Consider the following 19,495-nt stretch of genomic DNA (forward strand, 5'->3'; position numbering starts at 1 on the left):
GGCTCAATTTTATTTCCATGTTGACTTTAAAGATAGACTCCCTCTTCTAAAGAGCAGAGGAGATGGAGCTCAGCACAGCTGTGCCTCTGTCTGGACCTTTGTGGACTACTTTTGCTCAGGCAAATTTGATCATTTTAAAAAGTTTGCTGCCAAGACAAACCACTGTATCCCTAATACCATGTATGTTGAGTGCAGTCTAAAGGAAAATATGTAGAACATCGTTTTACTTATCTTCAATCTACAATTTACAATCTTTTTACAATCAATTTCTGTTTGTCAATTTGTTTGTCTGTCTGCCTATTTTTAAATTAGTCTATCTGATTATATGTTAATCCACAATTCTATCTATCTATCTATCTATCTATCTATCTATCTATCTATCTATCTATCTATCTATCTATCTATCTATCTACCAGTGTCAACAGAGTGTCAGACCACGTGTCACACATTTAAATAAAAAAAAAAACAGCATGTCAATGGTTCTCAGCAGGTGACATCATCCATCCACATACCTGTTCAACAGTGGCTGGATCCTCTGACTGTAGTCTGGACGCATTCTCATACTCATCCTCACTGTTATACCCGGCTCCTTCTTCCTGCTCGGGACTAGGACCCCCTCCTCCTCCACCACCGCCTCCTCCCCCTGTCGCCCCGGGTACGGTCCCTCCACCGGCCACCCCACCGGAGCAGGTCGCCTGTCTCCTCCTCTTACTTAGCCCAGGCCCCGAGCAGCACCCTCCCATCCCACCTCCACAGCCCACTCCACCTGACAGCTCAGCCCGACCCCCGGACACACACGCCATCCCTGCCGCATCCCCCGGGCCAACCGGAGACCCGGCGCCCACCGGCGGAGGAGAGGCCTGCTGCGGCCGGGAGCTGGATTCAGTTCGCCTGTCCTCTCTGGACGCCGGCGGAGCGGCTTGATAAGACCAAGGTGGCGGGGAAGCGCGAGGCCTCGCACCCGATCGGACCCCGTGGGAGTGCTGGTGCTGATGCGGGTCGGAGCCGGTCCTGCGGTCGGGGTCGTCGGGGTGATCAGACACACCGACCGATGAGTTCGGCTTCTTCTTCGGCAGGATCGTCATGACCGCTCAGAGAGGGTGTCCGTTTTAACGACTCCAACCGCGTTTTAACATTTAAACGTGTGCGTCTTTTAGTTCGTAATGTTTGCTCCTTTCACCCTGGAGCGAATTTAATTCAATAGGAGGTGGTTTTGAGGGTAAAAATAGCGGATAACAGAACAAAAACAAACCGTCTTCCGTCCCTCGGTCCTACTGTAACCACACAACATCAACATGCAGCTGACGACACCCGCACGTCATTTCCGTCTCGCCGCTCGTTCCGCCTCTCCCGTGCTCTGCTCTACTGTCAGTTGATTCATTCATACATTCATGTATTTAGTTTGCTGGTCTGCATTTTATGGTCCAGTAACTGTCCACCAATGGATTATAATCTGTACTTATGTTTATGGTTTTATTACATCTAACAGTGGAATTAAAAATAGGCCTAGCCTATGTGAACTAATGGGCAGCCAAACATAAATTGCCCAATACCCTTAATCTTCAAACAAAATATATATTAATAATTTTTAAAAATGTGTTTTGACATGTGACATTGTAAACAACAGTTAAAATGTTAGTAACCTAAATCGTGTTTCATGAGATATTACTTTGCAAAAGTTTGTTCATGAATTTACAGCAGTGTATTTTAAGATGTTATTCCAAAGCAGAAATATAACTAGGTTTAACTCACCCATTAAAGTGCAAGTGTTCAAGTCAACATGAAAGATTAACCTTCTGTTGTAGGCTATAAATTATCATTAAAAATGTCATAGGCCTATGCTTTTGAAAATATGCCTTTTAAATAAATCCCACCTTCATATTTTGTTTTCTAATGCAATGACATTCCTACAATTTAAGTGTGGCCAGTGTTCAAATACTTCTACTCAACATGAAAAACACTGAACCAATTGTGTTTTTTTCCATCAATTTTGTGATCATTTTGTGATCAATCAAACACTACAGATGCACAATCTATTATATCTCAACTTTTGTGTTTGCAAATTGCTGTTATACCTCCTTGACCATGCTTTATACACAGAAAACTAAAAAAAATCCTGATTAGACATTGCTGATGATATGGTTCTTGATTCTGTTTTGATGTGAATGTTTTAATTACTAAATATAACGTAATATAATATAGGCTAATATAATATTATATATATATATATATATATATATATATATAATAAGAGTGGACATTCTACATTATAATAGGCCTAAAAAGTTGTAAAAGGCAATAAAAACCTTTAATAAATGTAAACCCTTCAAAATGTAATTGGGTTAAATAAATAACTGTATGATGTCTTGGTTTATAACATAGCAATTGAAAAGGGTAAAACTCATTTTATGAAAATAAAGGCTTCCAAAATATTTTTATATGGATAATCAGGGTGCAATTAAAAAAAATGTAACAATTTATATTAAACAAATTAAAATGCCACTTTATCGCAAAAGTTTGCACATTTTAAAGGGGAAACTCTTCAGGAGAAGCAATTTTAAAGTTAAAAATAATGTATTGATACTCAAACAGTTTTAGACATAAACTTCAAAAACAATAAAGAGAAGCTGTAGCCTATTGTAGTGATATTGTGTTTATTTCTCTCAAATGTTTCTTCAGACAATCATTTCTCCTGAACTAAAGCGCATGGACGTCACAACACGTCTTAACAGTGTAAACCATTATTTTTGACTTTGAAATATAACAATATTTTTCCTCTATTACAAAATACCCTGCTATTCACTGAGATACAGCAAATCGTGTAAGACGTCATTAGTGTCCTCCACCACTAGAGGGCAGAGCTGCAATGAAACATTTAATGCTTAATCTGAGGTGACATTTTCTCTGCTCTTCTTCCAGTAATAACACACAATGTGATTTACAGTCAGTGATGAAAGAACACCGTAAAATCATGTGACATGTGTATGAAATACATTTCACATTAGAACTGACTGCAAACATGTCAATTCTAGAAGTTGTCCGTATGCACTTGAGTGCGTTTTCTATCCCCACAAATAATAAAGTAAAATAAAAAAATTCAGCATAAAATACAAAAAAAAAAAAACTGAGCAAGAAAACAGATGTTAAAAAGATAGTATATTTTCCTCACTCTCCTTCAGAGCTATATATACCCTGACATCCATTCAAATAATTCATAACATCATTTTTTTATGTTGCACTGAGTCTTCTTGGACATACACTGAAAATTAGCAATGTGAATGCAGTGTCATGCTAAAGCTAAAGTTTCCGGTTTGAAATGCCTTTACAGAAAGTTGTCCATGTTAAAGCTTTTATTGGATTAGATATCACTGGAGTCCTCTCTAAGGTAAAAAAAATAATAATAGTTATTATTTTTTAGGGTTATATCATTCTTAATTAAGGTAAATTATTGAGTGCACCTTTTGCAAAATTTGATTTGCTTATACAAAACAGAACAAAGATACATGAGCATGTGTCTTGCATAACATTTGTATTGTATTGATCGACAGTTCTCAGTTTTAAACACCTTTAGACAAAATTAATATTGTTTTAAGGGTGGCATGTGCAATTTAAAGGTTAGTTAATCTATGCGAGGAGAAAAAAAAACAACAAAATTGATTTGTTTTCAATTTTCATTCAATTCAGTTCCCATTCTCCACACTCACTTGATCCCTAATACACCACACTAAGACTGAATTGTGTTAATATTGAGTTTGGCAACATATTTAACTGAGAACTGAAGCAATCTCTCAGTAATCAAAACATCAAAGTCCATGATGAGATGCAAAGCACAGAATGGCCCCATCATTTTTAACGAAGGTGAATGTCTGCTAGTAAATGTCACGCATTTGAACCACATAATTGTTATAAGCTAATGATTTTTTGAAATACATTTTCAGGCAGTGCTAATAAACACAGCCATTTCCACACACTCTTCAATAAATAGTTATTTAACAATGCAAGAATAAATAAGCACAGCTGCGCAGTTGTGTCCCAGATATTAATTACATATGACAGTTAATTAGTTTGCAACTTCGTAGCACCTGGCAGGTTTTATTTTCATCACAACGCAGGTGATAAAAAGCGACGAGTTGAAGACCAATGAGAGCAACGTGTATGTCACCTTCTCACGCCGGTGTATTTTTAGAAGTGAGAGAACTAAAGGACTCACCCTGTTAGCACCAAAATATCATGCAAAATTTCATGCAAAAACTCCAGAATCTGATGTCATGTGAACGCATTTGATATGTGTGAAGCGATATAAGTAGTGTTGATCTGCGTTTGTGTATTGTCGTGCTGATATAGAATGAACAAATGATATGAATTATTAACACATCGGCATGCTTAACGTGGAATCAGTCTCAACGCAAAAGCATAAAATGTGTTTCGCTGCCCACGTCTGTTGGTCGTCTAACAAATCACAACTGCAACCAAGTGTGCTTGGCATTGAAGGGTACATTCTAAAAATACAGATATTTTTCACAATGACAACACATACTTGTCATTTATGTACAAAACAGCACGTGTACTGTTTAAAACGTCTCTGTTGTGCAGCTACCACATGTACGTTTTTGAAGTGTCTATCTGTGAGTTTTGAGGGTCAGCAGCACCCTCTTTCTCTTTTTCCGTCTCATTCTCCCAGAGGTTAATAAGCGGCGGGTAGAGTTCGTTGAGGGGAATGGAGGTGGTGTGCTGCATGTATTTCTTAAGAGAGTGATGACAAGATTTCTGCTTCATGCGCCGTCCCATGTAGAACACCAACAGGGCCATGATGCAGATGGCGAACATTGAGCCCATGACGGCTGCCAGGGCCACATTGGCCGGCTGGGCAACCATCTCCACAGCGAAGCTGGCTTCTTTAGTGGTCACGTTGACACAAGAGTGCTGGGTCTGCTCGCTGCCGGCCATGGTCAGGCAAACCCGGTACTCGGTGGAAGGTAGGAGGTGTGTGAGGTTGTACTCTTGGACATCTACGGGGACCATTGCAGTGTAGCTGATCTGCGGGTTGTCAATCTTTACGGTAGCGCTGAGCCACTTGGGTTGTGCCACCTCATGGTTGGAAGAGACGGCAAATGGGTGCACCTTCCATTCGAGCACCACAGACTGGGCATGGACAATTTTTGCCAGGATTACCAAGGATCCGGTGGTATTCAACACCCCGTGATGACCTCCAATAGAGCGTCCGCCATGCCAGTTGCTCCTATCCACGTACACAGAGACGCTCCTGGTGTCGGCTCCCTCTGCATTCCACGCAACACATGTATAGAGACCAGAATCCTCGGGTTCGACGTGTGGGATCTCTAGAGCTCCTTGTTCTTGCATCCGGTGCTTCTTCTTCGTCATTCCTCCTCCTTCATTTGATGATGGGGAAACAGCTTCAGAAGTGACTTTGTCACCGGTGGGTGTCACCCAGTAAAACTGAGGCGCTGGATCTGCCACGGCCCAGCAGTTGAGTGTTAGAAGCTGTCCTAAGGTGACATTGAGGAGCGGAGGGAAGGCATACTGGGAAATCAGAGGCAGGCAGGTATTGCTTACCCCATTCCAACTTGCAGACACCACTTCCTGAAGGGATTGGCCGACAAGATGAGGTGGGGATGCACAAAGAGTTATTTGGGGCTCCAGAAGTTTGAGGCTCGATTGGTTGCCCAGGATGGGCCCCCAATTGGCGAGACAATCACACCTGAGTGGGTTGCTATGAAGACTGATTTCATCCAGACTGGGGAAAGCGGATACAATCTCATGGGGCAAAAGCGTGAGGTCATTATTGTGGATCAGTAAGGTGCGCAAGGCGCGCATTTTTAGGAAAGCGGCTCGATCTATAAAGAACAGGTGAGGGTTGTTGTAGAGCTCCAGTTTGGCCATTTGTGGTAAGTTTGAGAACGCGCCCCTCTCAACCGCCACAAGCTCTTCCATGTTGTTCAAACTGAGTTCCTCTAAGTGGGGAAAGTCTCTGAAGTCACCTTCCTGTATACGGACGATAGGATTCTTGTTGAGGTCGAGAAACTTGAGGCTCGGTAGCACACGCAGGGCTTTCTTTGGCACAGCCGTGAGCTTGTTATCGAAGAACGAGAGACTCTCGAGATACTCTAATCCCTGGAAGGCACCCTCGGGTATTTCCCTGAGGCCCATTCCCGCGAGGACCAGACTGTGCAACTTGGAGAGGGGGTGGAAGTTCATATCTTGCAGCCCAAGAATTGGGTTTTCCCCAATCATTAAGATCTCAAGGTTGGGTAGGAACTCAAACCAATGGCTGTCTATCGCCACCAGCTTGTTGGAGTTAAGGTGAAGCCTCAACAGGTTCCCCAAACCTGAAAAGGCATTAGGACCAATAGAAGAGATCTGATTGTGATTGATATAAAGCTCCTCTAAGCTGACTAGATCCTTTATACACATATCAGGCAGCTCTTTAATTTGGTTTTCCTCAAGGTAGAGTGTGACCAGTTGGGTTAGGTTACTTAAGCCAACGTCTTGGATTTGTGTGAAGTGGTTCTGGGAGAGATCCAGTTCCGTGAGGTTGACCAAGCTCTGGAGTTCAGAGGTTACCCTGGAGATATTGTTGCTCTGAAGAAGCAACACCTGAGTATCAATTGAAATATTCCATGGGATTCTGCTCAAATGGAGTTCGTTGCAGTCAACAGTCTTGGCTTGATGGTAGACTGACTGAGGCGTGTACCATGGGCGGGTCTCGCAGACACACTGGGCAGGGCAGAAGGGAATCGCAAGGGAACAGCGACACGCAGCCAACACAAAACAGACTGTGAGCAGTGAAGTGGAAATGGCACTTCTCTCCATATTGAGCATCTCTAGAGTGCTGTGCCCAGTAGGTAGTTGACAGTTGGAGGGAAGATTTCGGCGAAATGGAAAGCAGGAATTTTCTCATCCAGCCCTGCAAAATGAAAAAGAAAGAAGACATATAAATCACGCAGATTATACGATGTCAGCCGAGTGCAAATGACATAAACGGCAACTTTGGATGTGATATTTATTAGCATCAGTTGCAGTATGCGCAGAAGGAATATTAAACATAGAGACTGCAATTTCTGCTCTCCTTAAGATCACACAAACAAATCAAAGCAGCATTTTTTGCAATGAGTAAATATCCCGAATTGACATTTTTAATATTCTACGCTTCGTTCCCATGCCAGTGCTCAGAGATCCCTCTGATAATTGATTATTCAGTCATCCCTCATTCCAGTCAAACTGAGAGCAATTGTTAGCGAGCGTGCAGCGTTATTCAAAAAATACACCTGCCAAACACAGGCTTGAAAGGAGCCACACATCAAAGCCTGTGTGCTCCACTATACGTCTCAATACCATCTTCCCATAAGTGTAAGTGCGCCTGGAAGAATTGCACGATCTTGTAACCGTTGAGTGTAACTGCTCTCAGAGGGGCTGCAACTATACGGCAGGAAAGCCAAAATGAATACCAATGCAATAAAACAGATGCCAAGCACTTTATCACACTCTAAACATCCAACGGACAAAATATCTCCGGGCCAGAGGCATTTGAGATCTCAAGAGCATGTTTAAGCCTCAAGCATTTTGGCTACTTTTTGAATTGGCTTACCACACATAGGCTATTCAATCTTCCGCAATACAACCAAGACGTTTGGAGGGAAAATAACCTACATACAACAACACAATGTGGCATTTGTCATAACAAGCAGCATTTTGTTTTCAACGTCATAAAAAGAAAGAAATATGCCCCAAGTTCAAACAGGAGCCTTTGGTGATGGACTACCGTTTGATCTCCCACTATGCCAGGGTTTGTGATGCATCGCTTGCCTGATTGCCGCTCGCTCTGTGCTAATGAGCTGAATATAACTGGCAGGAGGCGCGAGAGAAGAACTGAAGACTGTGAGCTGTTAATAGGTTTTACAGCATGACTCACACAGACACTAAACTAGGAACGTCTAAAAGTCCCGCCATATGTTTTCACAAATCTGTAATTGAAGATAAAGTACAACAGCATTAATTAGAACAAACGACAACACTAGCTGACTTTAGAAGAGTCGTAACTGAGATTATTATCAAGGTTTGTCCTGACGGGAACAGAGAAAAAAATGCTTAACTCAAATGATAAGATGCACTATAGTATAGTTAGGATAGCAAAATAGATATACAATAGAAATGATTCCCATATTTGGGATTGCAAAATAAATAGGCTTAAACAATTCCAATATCTTTTGTTGTTGATGTTAAAGGCTGTGTTTCCGATCAAACTCTACAGTCTGTTGATGCAATTACATCTGTCACTTTTTGTGTTACTGTACTTTAAATAGAAAAGCAACGCAAAGGTCATGGTTTTGATCACCAGGGAATTCAAATCAGTTCAGTTCATAAAATCAGAGTCAAAAGCATAATATTCATGACAAGTAAATCCATGGCTTGTTAGAAACTAGATCAATTTAATTAAAATAACTAAATACAAATTTTGTACTTTGTTAGGTCAGAATTTGACAGCCAATGTAAAATGTGGGTCCTGAAAAAAAAAAAAAATGATATATGACACATTTAAAATGAGAGCTGATAAATGACGGAGCACTGAGCGGATGGAAAGTGACACTTATATTGTGCACCAAATCTGTAACAACAACTTTGTTCAAAGCAAATCAGTGAGAGGATCAAAGTTTTGTCTCTCACAAACCACACATCCTGGTTGCACATTAAAATAGACCCAGTGATGCAATCAAGCGCAACTTCCCTTTCTGTTATGTCATAAGCAAAATAAGACTAACTAGGAGAGCACAGGGTTTTATGTGCTTCTATGTGATCAGTTGTCCAAACTGCTCATCTGACTTTTATAAAAATGTACTGTGGTGAAACCATGGTAGTAAAGAGCTCTTATAATACCACAGTAAAAAAAAAAAAAAGTACCATGGTATTTATTTACCATGATGATAATACCATGGTGTCCTATATTTTGACAAATATCATGAAGGGTTAAGCGCCCAGATTCATGTACCATGCTATTTACACCCCACTTTTCATAACATGAAAGAGCTTTTCATTAAAGGAAAACTTTTGCTGCTAATTTATGTCCATGTCTTTCTTTCTTCAGTCGAATAGAAATTATGGTTTTTGATGAAAACATTCCAGGATTTTCTCCATATAATGGACTTCAATGGGAACCAAACGGTTCAAGATCCAAATGAGAGTTTCAGTGCAGCTTCAAAGGGCTTTAAACGACACCAGATGATGAATAAGGGTCTTATCTAGCGAAACGATCGGTCATTTCAAAAATAAATAACAATTTTAAGTTTTATAAGCTCAAATGCTCACCTTGCTCTGTTCTGTGATGCGCGTTCGTGACTCTCCTGTTCCAACTCGTTTATCAAAATGAACGAATCTTTTTTGGAGTCATTTTGTTCATTTCGTTCGCTGAATCAACCAAATGACTCGAAAAAATTAGTTTGAACAGGAGAGTCACGAACGCGCATCACAAAACAGAGCAAGGCGAGCATTTGAGCTTATAAAACGTAAATGTTTTATTTATTTTTGAAATGACCGATCGTTTCGCTAGATAAGACCCTTATTCATCATCTGGTGTCGTTTAAAGCCCTTTGAAGCTGCACTGAAACCCTCATTTGGACCTTGAACCGTTTGATGCCCCAATGAAGTGCATTATGGAGAAAAATGCTGGAATATTTTCATCAAAAACCTTAATTTCTTTTTGACTGAAGAAAGAAAGACACGGACATCTTGGATGACATGGGGGTGAGTAAATTATCAGCAAAAGTTTTTTTAAAAGTGAACTACTCCTTTAATGAATGTCATAAACCTCAGAGAGACTCAGAGACTTTAGAATGCTTTAAATGGTAAACAATTTCACTTGTGGCAGCAGTATAACACAAGAAAATACAACATCTGCGCGCGGCCTGTGAAAAGTGCTCTTGATTGCAGCGATAGGCCTGTTCGAAATTATCAGAACAAAGCCAGAATGTGGACTCGACGCTCAAACGGCACTGGCTCTGGAATTGAAAACAAGATGGGGAAAATTATTACCCACCCTCAATCACCCCCCTCCACACTATGATCTTCTCATGCATTGAACACAAATGAACTCCCCTGAGAGGTGTGTTGAAGAGGGGCGAGATGAGACGGGGGAGGGGACAGTCAGACGGATGGGGTGTGTCCCTCTTTGCTGCAAAGAGCCTCAAACGTCTGATGTACCTCAAAGACTTGTGCTGTCACAACACATCGCTGCATAAAAGTCCAAAACACTTCATGCAATCTCTTGCATTAGCTTGTTGTCGAATTGTCAGTTCAGGTAGGACAGATCAGATTTTAACAACAGTCACTTTTACACACGTACAACCTGGAAACAAAGGTACTGGGAATCACGATGGCATTTGAGATCTCAAAATCCCTAATGACACCATCTTCTGAATAAAGCCTGAAATGTACTCTACACAGGTGAAAGCAAATGATTTTAGGAGCAATTCATAGCACAATACAAGTATGCAAGCCAAGCGCGGAGTGCTAACTGATATTAGCATTAACTGTTTTCTCTTTCAGGTCAAGTACTCTCAGGAGAATCATGCTGAGCAAGTGAAATCACAATTTTATAGCAGCTATCTGACCAATAAAACACTCATGAGAACTGAGGTTTGTTACTGTCACAGTTACACAGGGTCTGTTTGTTCACATTTATTTACATTTGCTACTAATGTACATTTACCAACTTTATGAAAACCGCACTGCTCTGAGTGGGATTCGAATCAGCGTTTCTGGCATAGGCTGCTAATAAGGATGCTAACAACCACAGCGCTAGTCGCTAGTGAGCCTCTTGAGGCCAGGGGAGTGAGGTTTACCAGCACAGCTCTTTTACGTCACATTTAGATCATCATAAATGTTGGTATACTGTAGCCCCAGACAGCAAACTGACATTGAATCAACGTGGAAACGACGTCTCTCATGACATTGAAACAGCGTTGATTTTGCTCATCGAATTAACGTTGAACCAACGTCAGACGCGGCATTCTTCAAAGCTAAATGAAAATCGAAAATTGGTTTGCTTTCATAACGTTAAAACAACGCGTTGATTTCAAGTTGATTTTCCGTTAGTTTTGAAAGAATGACGCGTCTGACGTTGGTTCAACGTTAATTCGATGAGCAAAACAATGTCAGATCAACGTTGTTTCGATGTCATATTTCCACGTTGATTCAATGTCAGTTTGCTATCGGCAGCTTTATAATGTAATAATGAAGCACATACCTGCTCAATCGTGTTTTTTGTTATGATTTGTGCATAAAAATTGCAATTTATGATATCATTGCTGTCAGGTTTTATTCCAGATTTAATGTTATTAAAAAATTATTTTGACAAAGCTTTATTACTTATATATTGTCTCCATTCAAGTAGATATAAGCTGAAGTTACAGGCTTTAAATCAGTGTGACTCTATTATCAAATCACTATTAGTATTGATTAATATTTTAAATTCGCTTTTATTTTTCCACTTTTTATATTTAATTTAATTTTCAGTTAAAGTTTTTGTCAGATATTCATTTTCTTTAAGTCTCGGTTTTTGTAATCTTTATTTCAATTACTGATCTAGTTTTAGGAATAACAAGTGTGTCTATACTTTCAGAAGAAACCAGTATTATAGCAATGCGTCGTCCAAGCATTTACATCAGCGTTAGCATATTTGTGTATATTTCTTGCCTAAGGCTAGAGTGTTTCTCTATTCTCAGTGCGCTAACTCTCATTCTGCCAACCCGTGCATTTTAATAGCATCTGGGGAAGAATTCTTGGGAGAAAAGACAAAAAGATGATAGTTGACATACAGTTATACAAAGCTAGCAGCTCAGATCATTAGATCTTTTTTGATCTTGAGTACATATTGGGATTTCTTACTTATTTGGTATCATGGCAAATCTCAGCATGCCCTTTTTTTAATCAACAAATCAGAGGCAAATTCTCCTTTTTTGCTCTCTATTTAATCTCACTGCTGTCTTAGAGAAGCAAGTGAAATTTTTAAGTGATATATCTTTCCAATGTCCCCTCGCACCCTCAGAGGTGCTGATCCTTTAACAGACTGGAGACAGATCATCTTAAGCAGAAGCCATCTTGTTTCCGCTCATCCTGCTGCTGCAGAGATCAGATCACCTTCAGTGATGAAGAAAGGTGGAGTATCTATGTGTGTGTGTGTGTGTGAGTGCGTCAGCTGTGTCTCAGTCTGGCTGTAGCGTGTGACACTACTCTGCACGCCTGTCCGATCACATTAGACACTGGGACGGTCATTCTGGACGTAACCCCCCCAGCCCCTCTGCGCGGCAGGAAATGGGGCAACCTTGCCTGATGCCATGGCAACCTGACAGGAAGAAGCAAAAAGGACCAACCCTTGGGGCTTCCTTGTGCATATGTGTGTGATGGGACATATACAGACTCAGTGAGAGAGAGAGAGAGAGAGAGAGCTGAATGAAAGAGTAAATGAGAGACACAGAAAACCACCAGAGTGGGTTAGTGAATCTGGAATATAAATACACAGTCAAGAGATTACAGTAATAAGACCCTAAAGGAAACAACGATATAAGATATAACAAAACAAAACAAACAATATATATATATAATAGATAATCTCTTTCAACTCTTGGAACTATCCAGTTAAGGATATAATTGTTGCCAAAATTAAAATAAAATAAACAATTTAGTTAAGTAAATACTAATATAAATTATATATATATTATTAATATAATTATTATAATAATTATAATTAATAGATATGAATATAAACAAACTAAACTTACAGAAATGCTTAATGTTTTTATAAAAAAAAATGCACTGTATATTATTATATGTGTGTATGTGCATTTAGGGGTGTGGTCCTGGTCAAGACAATCTCCTGAACTCCAGACTGAATGTCAGAATGGGAAAAAAAAGTGATTTAAGCAATTTTGAGTATTTTACAATCTGCTCAGTTACTGGGATATTCACGCACAACCATTTCTAGGGTTTACAAAGAATGGTGTGAAAAGGGAAAAACATCCAGTGTGCGGCAGTCCTGTGGGTGAAAATGCCTTGTTGATGCTAGAGGTCAGAGGAGAATGGGCCGACTGATTCAAGCTGATAGAAGAGCAACTTTGACTGAAATATCCACTCGTTACAACCGAGGTATTCAGTAAAGCATCTGTGAAGCCACAACACGCACAACCTTGAGGCGGATGGGCTACAACAGCAGAAGACCCCACCGGGTACCACTCATCTCCACTACAAATAGGAGAAAGAGGCGACAATTTGCAAGAGCTCAACAAAATTGGACAGTTGAAGACTGGAAAAATGTCGCCTGGTCTGATGAGTCTCGATTTCTGTTGAGACATTCGGATGGTAGAGTCAGAATTTGGCGTAAACAGAATGAGAACATGGATCCATCATGCCTTGTTACCACTGTGCAGGCTGGTGGTGGTGGTGTAATGGTGTGGGGGATGTTTTCTTGGCACACTCTAGGCCCCTTAGTGCCAATTGGGCATCGTTTAAATGCCACGGCCTACCTGAGCATTGTTTCTGACCATGTCCATCCCTTTATGGCCACCATGTCCCCATCCTCTGATGGCTACTTCCAGCAGGATAATGCACAGTGTCACAAAGCTTGAATGGTTTCTTGAACATGACAATGAGTTGACTGTACTAAAATGGCCCCCACAGTCACCAGATCTCAACCCAATAGAGCATCTTTGGGATGTGGTGGATGTGCATCCCACAAATCTCCATCAACTGCAAGATGCTATCCTATCAATATGGGCCAACATTTCTAAAGAGTGCTTTCAGCATTTTTTCTTTTTCTTTTTTTCAAACAACAAAAAATCAGATTTTTAAATGTCTGCATATCATGATATCAATCAAGTCCTCATGATACAAAAACTGGGACAGATGTTTGATTCACTGTGTCTTTGTAATAAAAAGTTGTGCCACTCGGCTCAGTGGCCAAGCGAAGTGTACTGAATGACTGGCTCAGATTGTAATTTAAGCGAGATTATACAGCCAGCTGTTCACGAGTCTGGTGCAAAAAGTTATACTGCTAGATCTTCGCCTTTGAGCTTTTAAAAGTGATTATGTTTGCTGGAAACAAACAAGCAACTAAACAATTGTATTGACAAGGTGCCCTACATTTCACTCTCTGCAATGTACACGGAACATAATAATGCGTTGCTACTGCAAACCATTAAAGCGTAATGATATGAAAATGTTCACATGACTCCATACATCAGAGCAAATAACAACAATGAAGAGCAAGACAATGGGTTTGTGCAGTAGTACAGTGGTGACTGGAGTTTAGGAGGGTGCGTAGCCGATAACCCTCTGGGGTTGATCTCTCTTTTAGTACACTTTCCTTTCCTTTTTATTTGCCATGCCTGAACACAGCCCCTCACATCTGCAAACGTATTGGAGCCGATGAAATATTCATAGATGGGTTATTAATTATTGAGAGCACTGCAGGCAGGTCTTTAATTTCCATCCTTGCCTTTTACTATTGGAAAAAATGGAAAAAAGCAGCTGTTAATTGGTGTGAAGGAATGATGCATCTGGGCCGTCACAATTTGTCAACACTTTGTGACCTCATTTCCGAACCTTCATCAGCTTCTCACGCATAAATATATTACCAATATCAATATGACAGTTCAAGGTTAACCTTTGCTGAACAACAAACTGTCTGACTAATGAAAATCCAGTATGGCTAATAAATGTCTGGTGATAGATGAAACTTAAAAGAGACTTAATGTGACGTGGAGTGTTCAGAAAACCTGTTTGATTAAGTTTGATACCGCTAATGGCACAGGAATAAGACACTTCATGACTTAAAGCGTAACTTTACCGATTTTCAATCTGATTGGTTGATTGGAAAGTTGATCCAGAATCAACAAAGACGTTGAGGAACATGTGGTACTTGGTTAAATAAATCACGTTCACCCTGACGGCAAAGTTTTATTGAAAACCCATTTTGCCAGCAGTGAACCTTTAACACACGTATAACAGTCAGAACTGGATGTTTAGGTTGACATGAGCCAGTGTCGCTACACATTTCATCATTGCAACATCCAAAGCTGTGAAGAGAGCCAAATAAAATGTAAAAAAGTGTGCAGTGGAGTTAGTGCATCGCTTAAATTAAATGAGATGCATGCTGAATCAAAGAAAAGCCAGCGTAAGCATTTTTGCAAGTGAAAAACACTTAAAATTCAAAGCTTTCTTTTTTTGATGCCAATAAATCCAATTGTGGGGCCCACTAAGTTATTTGCCCTATCACTGGGCTTCTGGGGTGAGCATTAAATGTAAAGGCCCAGAACATACACCCACCGTACAGCAGATAACTGTCCATTAATACACTTATTGGTGTATAAAAATAGACTGTGAGAACTGTTGCTGGGAGAGTGGGCTGAGTGAATAAAATAGACTTATGAGTCACTGTTTAAATGTTTCCAATGAAAAATTACAGAGTAAAGTTAAGATTTGGCAATATTCAAGGCTGTAAAACTAACATGAGCAATCTGTGGAGTCAGAGAGTCAGCGTTTACTAAACAGAGTATTCTGGATTGGACTGAGAAGTCCAATTCAAATCCAGAATTTTGTCAATTTGAATTTATGGATGTAGAATTAAAATAGAATGAAATTCAAAGGAGTGCATATAAGCTAGTTATAGTTTAATACAATTCTTTTTTTAGTAGGATCTTATACCGTATCCATACAACATCCACACAACATAAGATAATAGTAACTGAAGAGTTCAGATGCAAAAGCCTCTAAATGCCATTTGAAATTTTATTCTTTAATGATGATTTTTATCAAACTTGTATATTTAAGTTCAGTGATTACATTTAAATGGCAATGATAATTACCTATTAATTATTATTTAAGTGAAATTACTGAACTTAAATATACATGTTTGATAAAAATCATCATTAAAGAAGAAAATTTCAAATGGCATTTAGAGGCTTTTGCATCTGAACTCTTCAACTAATAATCAATGTTTCGAAATTCCAAAAATATATTTCATTTAAAAATATTTGAAAATCCTTTATTTTATCCCACAGTTTATTTATTTATTTATTTATTTATTGTTATCTGAAAGCAACGTGGCGAATGTATGGTGTTGTCGAATAATTTGAATATAAGGGTTATAAGGAGTTTAATAAAAAAAAAAAATCTATAATTTTTGGAGTAATGAAGTTTTGTGTGGTTGTGTGAAATGTTATTTTGATCCTATTAAAGTTCTTCTGAGCCATTCTAATTCCACTTCTGTGGTCTGCCTTATTTAGATTCTTACTCATCAACTGAAAACTGGTATTAAAAGGGATTCTCACTGTTCTCTTTTCTCTTCCCTTGATTCAACATTGCCCTGTGAAGGCGAGAATCATTTCTGATTAAGAAGATAAGGATAAGAAGTGGACAGGACAAGAGAGACGGAGTGAAAGTGAGCGAGACAGATAAGCCTAAACATTGACAGAGACATGAAGAGAGATGGAGCTGAAGGTATCTCTCGGGGGACAGGACAGGAGGACTCGTCTAAGAGTTATTTCATGTTCTGATGCATTTCTCCACCCACAGCCCCGCTGGCTCTCAATAACCTCTCCAAACTAATGCAACAGTGCCTCAGTACAGCCCAAACTCTTCAGTGCATTATGCAAAGCACCGGCAGCAACCCTTTCAGCACTCAGGCTGGAGAGACGCATCCCACATCCAGCATGGTCCGGAGGTGGGACACTTCATCACACACAAAACTCACAACCACCGCTCGCTCACACAGAGATCGGCATTAGCATTTGATAATACCTGAGAAACACCTCCATTAGAGAACTGTTTGACAAAAGCTTTACATGCTCCCATAAAAGGAAATATTTTATTTTATTTAAATTATGTATATTTAATTTTTTTTTAATAAAATATAAAGATGTACAGGGCTTAACATTAACACCCAACCCGCCAAATGAGGGTGTATTTCAGCAGTGCTGTGTATTGCAGTGATTCCACTTTGCTGGGTGGAAATTTATATAGGCTAAAGTACTAGGAGACTGATCTCATGAAGTAGCGTGTGTATGACACGCCAATTCGTATTTCCATTTTTGGCGTGCTATCAAGACGCATAATCGCTTTTCAGCGTGTTTATGAACACCGTTGACTTAACGTTATTACTGTATATATAAATATATGACTTACCTCAACCCCGTCCCTAAACCTAACCATCACTAATGGCATTTATGACTGTTCCCTTACCATCCTAGGAAAAAAAAGATTGCTCAGATGTAGATCTACATTTTGCTTCGTTTCGCGCGGACATTTGATGGTGTGTACAGACACGCGGAATCACTCGGACGTTAATGGCGTAGACATACTGTACACGCATACACGCGGATAGCTCAAAATGCGTAGAGATAACATGCGTAGAGATGTATGTTTACGCAAAAGTTATGATGTCATGTTGGTACTAGTCTAGATACATTTTTCAATTGTAGTCTTTTAAAAAGGCATCTGAAATAATAAACTAATTGCAATGTAGTGTTGTCAAAAATCTAGATTATTTCGATATATCACCGACATTTCGATACGGAAATATTTGAAATGCTTCTAATACTATAATTTTCCTCAGAATCGATAGCCGGGTTGATGTTGTTGGTGTTACAGGGCTTGAATTTTGGTGTAGGATTGCGTATATTGTGCATAATTTTACTAATTCCTGCAGATTTTGTGCTTACACCTAAAGTGCACGCACACAAAGCCCCTCTCAGTACTAGATTGAGTTCTTGTTCACTGCTTATTGTGCCTAAACAGTCAAATACACACAACATAATGTCAAAATGCTGGTCCTGGCAAGTATTCATGTGAACAAAGTCAGTTATGTTTTAAGTGAACGTAAACAGTTGAGAAAGAAAAAAAACGCATGTGTAACATTATAATGGATCTGTGTGTCAGGTCTTAAAGTAACAGAAGCCTAATTTACCTGCTTCCAAATTATGAGATTTATATACACGGCAGTTTTTCTCGATGTTAACAAAGTCAAATTTGTGGCTAATAACTGGAAAAAAGTTAATGTATAAGGACTAATTGACCCCTCAAAAAGCATTTCCAAACGGTAGAGCATAAAGTCACTAATAATATGTACGCCTTGAATGCAATGTAAGTTGCTTTAGAAAGTCTACCAAATGCCTAAATGTAGAATAAATAATAATAATAATAAAATAAAATGGATTCATGGGCAATTGTCTACCACTGTAGGCCGAAACTGTTGTCAATTTACTGAACAATGATCCGGCAATAAAATCTCACTCTGTTTCTTTCATTAAAGCAATAAGAAACAGCTGGCAAAGCAGCCCAAGGAAATAAATCTGCACTTAGTAATCAAATGGAGTGTGAGATCACATGAACTGAGGATGTAGGCATCCATTACGACTGTTAAGGGTTCCTGTGCCGTCTCTGCTACGTTCACTCATATTCCCATGGGCCATTTTCTCCTGGTGTGTTACTTCAGAGGTCTTTTGCACGGTTTTATTTAGAGCAGCTATAATTAAACAGCGCTTTTTTGTTCAAACACAAGGCACTTAAACAAGAAAACATCACTGCCAAAACTATAACTTGTTTCTGCTTCTAAATCATATTATCTTCTAGATGTGCAGCCTGATATAAAATTTTAGAAATACAACTGCACTTCTATAACGTCATGTTATTTCGCTCAATTTTTGATGAAACGACATTACCAATTAAAAATTATTTAAATAATAATATTATTATAAAGCACATAGACTTCAGTTTTGAGACCTCTAAACATAGGCTATACACATGCACATAATACTTTAAATTACAGTAATATTGTACATGTTAGTTTAAAAAAATGCTACAGCAAGACCAATAATAATATGCAAACCGTTCCACAAAATTAGTAGTCTAGTTTTCTCAGTAATATTCACTTGTAATTATCACTGTAATTTAAAGTGTGACCCAATTGAAAAAAAGACACAAACTAACGAATAAATAACACAAACAAACAAGACAATGTGCTTCTGAATAGCTCAGGCTCTTTGGATGCTTCTTACAGGGTCACTGAGAGCAGGTGAAGACGAGTTGACGATCACCTCCATTAAAAAATCAAGCGAATCCAAAATAAAGGCGCGAGCTCAGAAACTTCAGAAACTCTTAATATATACCGTACATTTAACTGCAGTTTTATTCCCTCTTAGAAGGGGCATCAGTTTGTGAGTTTGTAACTTCTGATCTGAAACCACAAACGCCAAAGAGATGCTTTAGAAACGCCCTTACCTCCAGCGATCGCAGGATAGATCCGATCCAGGGTCTCACTTTCACCTATTTCTCTATTATGTTGCAATTTGAGCAAATAACCGCGTCTACGGTTGGACAGTTGAATTGATTTTGCGTTTGCTTATTTGAACCTAAAAATGAAGTCCATCATCACCATCTCGGTCCGTTCGAAAGCTTGCCTGAAATTATTCTCGCATCACCAGCATCAGCA

The 19,495-nt window shown here is 39.3% G+C and overlaps 2 protein-coding genes across 4 annotated transcripts in view; both read right to left on the reverse strand.

Moving 5' to 3' along the window:
• The window catches only part of otud5a (OTU deubiquitinase 5a), a 30,277-nt gene extending 28,956 nt beyond the window's left edge, over positions 1-1,321 (reverse strand). For 2 of the 3 annotated variants that reach the window (XM_039665971.2, XM_039665967.2), the window contains exon 1: positions 513-1,320. In XM_039665971.2, the coding sequence (XP_039521905.1) occupies positions 513-1,085 (573 nt within the window). In that variant the 5' untranslated portion in view covers positions 1,086-1,320. Of the gene's footprint in view, positions 1-512 lie in introns of all 3 variants that reach the window. The other variant, XM_089119834.1, reaches the window with a different exon arrangement.
• Positions 1,322-4,449: 3,128 nt separating this feature from the next.
• On the reverse strand, positions 4,450-19,495 carry LOC120475275 (leucine-rich repeat neuronal protein 1). The gene is made up of 2 exons (XM_039665956.2): positions 19,285-19,495; positions 4,450-6,925 (listed from the first exon to the last, which is right to left on the reverse strand). The coding sequence occupies exon 2, from the start codon at positions 6,838-6,840 to the stop codon at positions 4,594-4,596; it is 2,247 nt and encodes a 748-aa protein (XP_039521890.1). The 5' UTR covers positions 6,841-6,925; positions 19,285-19,495; the 3' UTR covers positions 4,450-4,593.

Source organism: Pimephales promelas, chromosome 14 (genome assembly GCF_988280905.1).
Source record: "Pimephales promelas chromosome 14, fPimPro1.hap1.1, whole genome shotgun sequence".
NCBI classification, from domain to species: domain Eukaryota; kingdom Metazoa; phylum Chordata; class Actinopteri; order Cypriniformes; family Leuciscidae; genus Pimephales; species Pimephales promelas.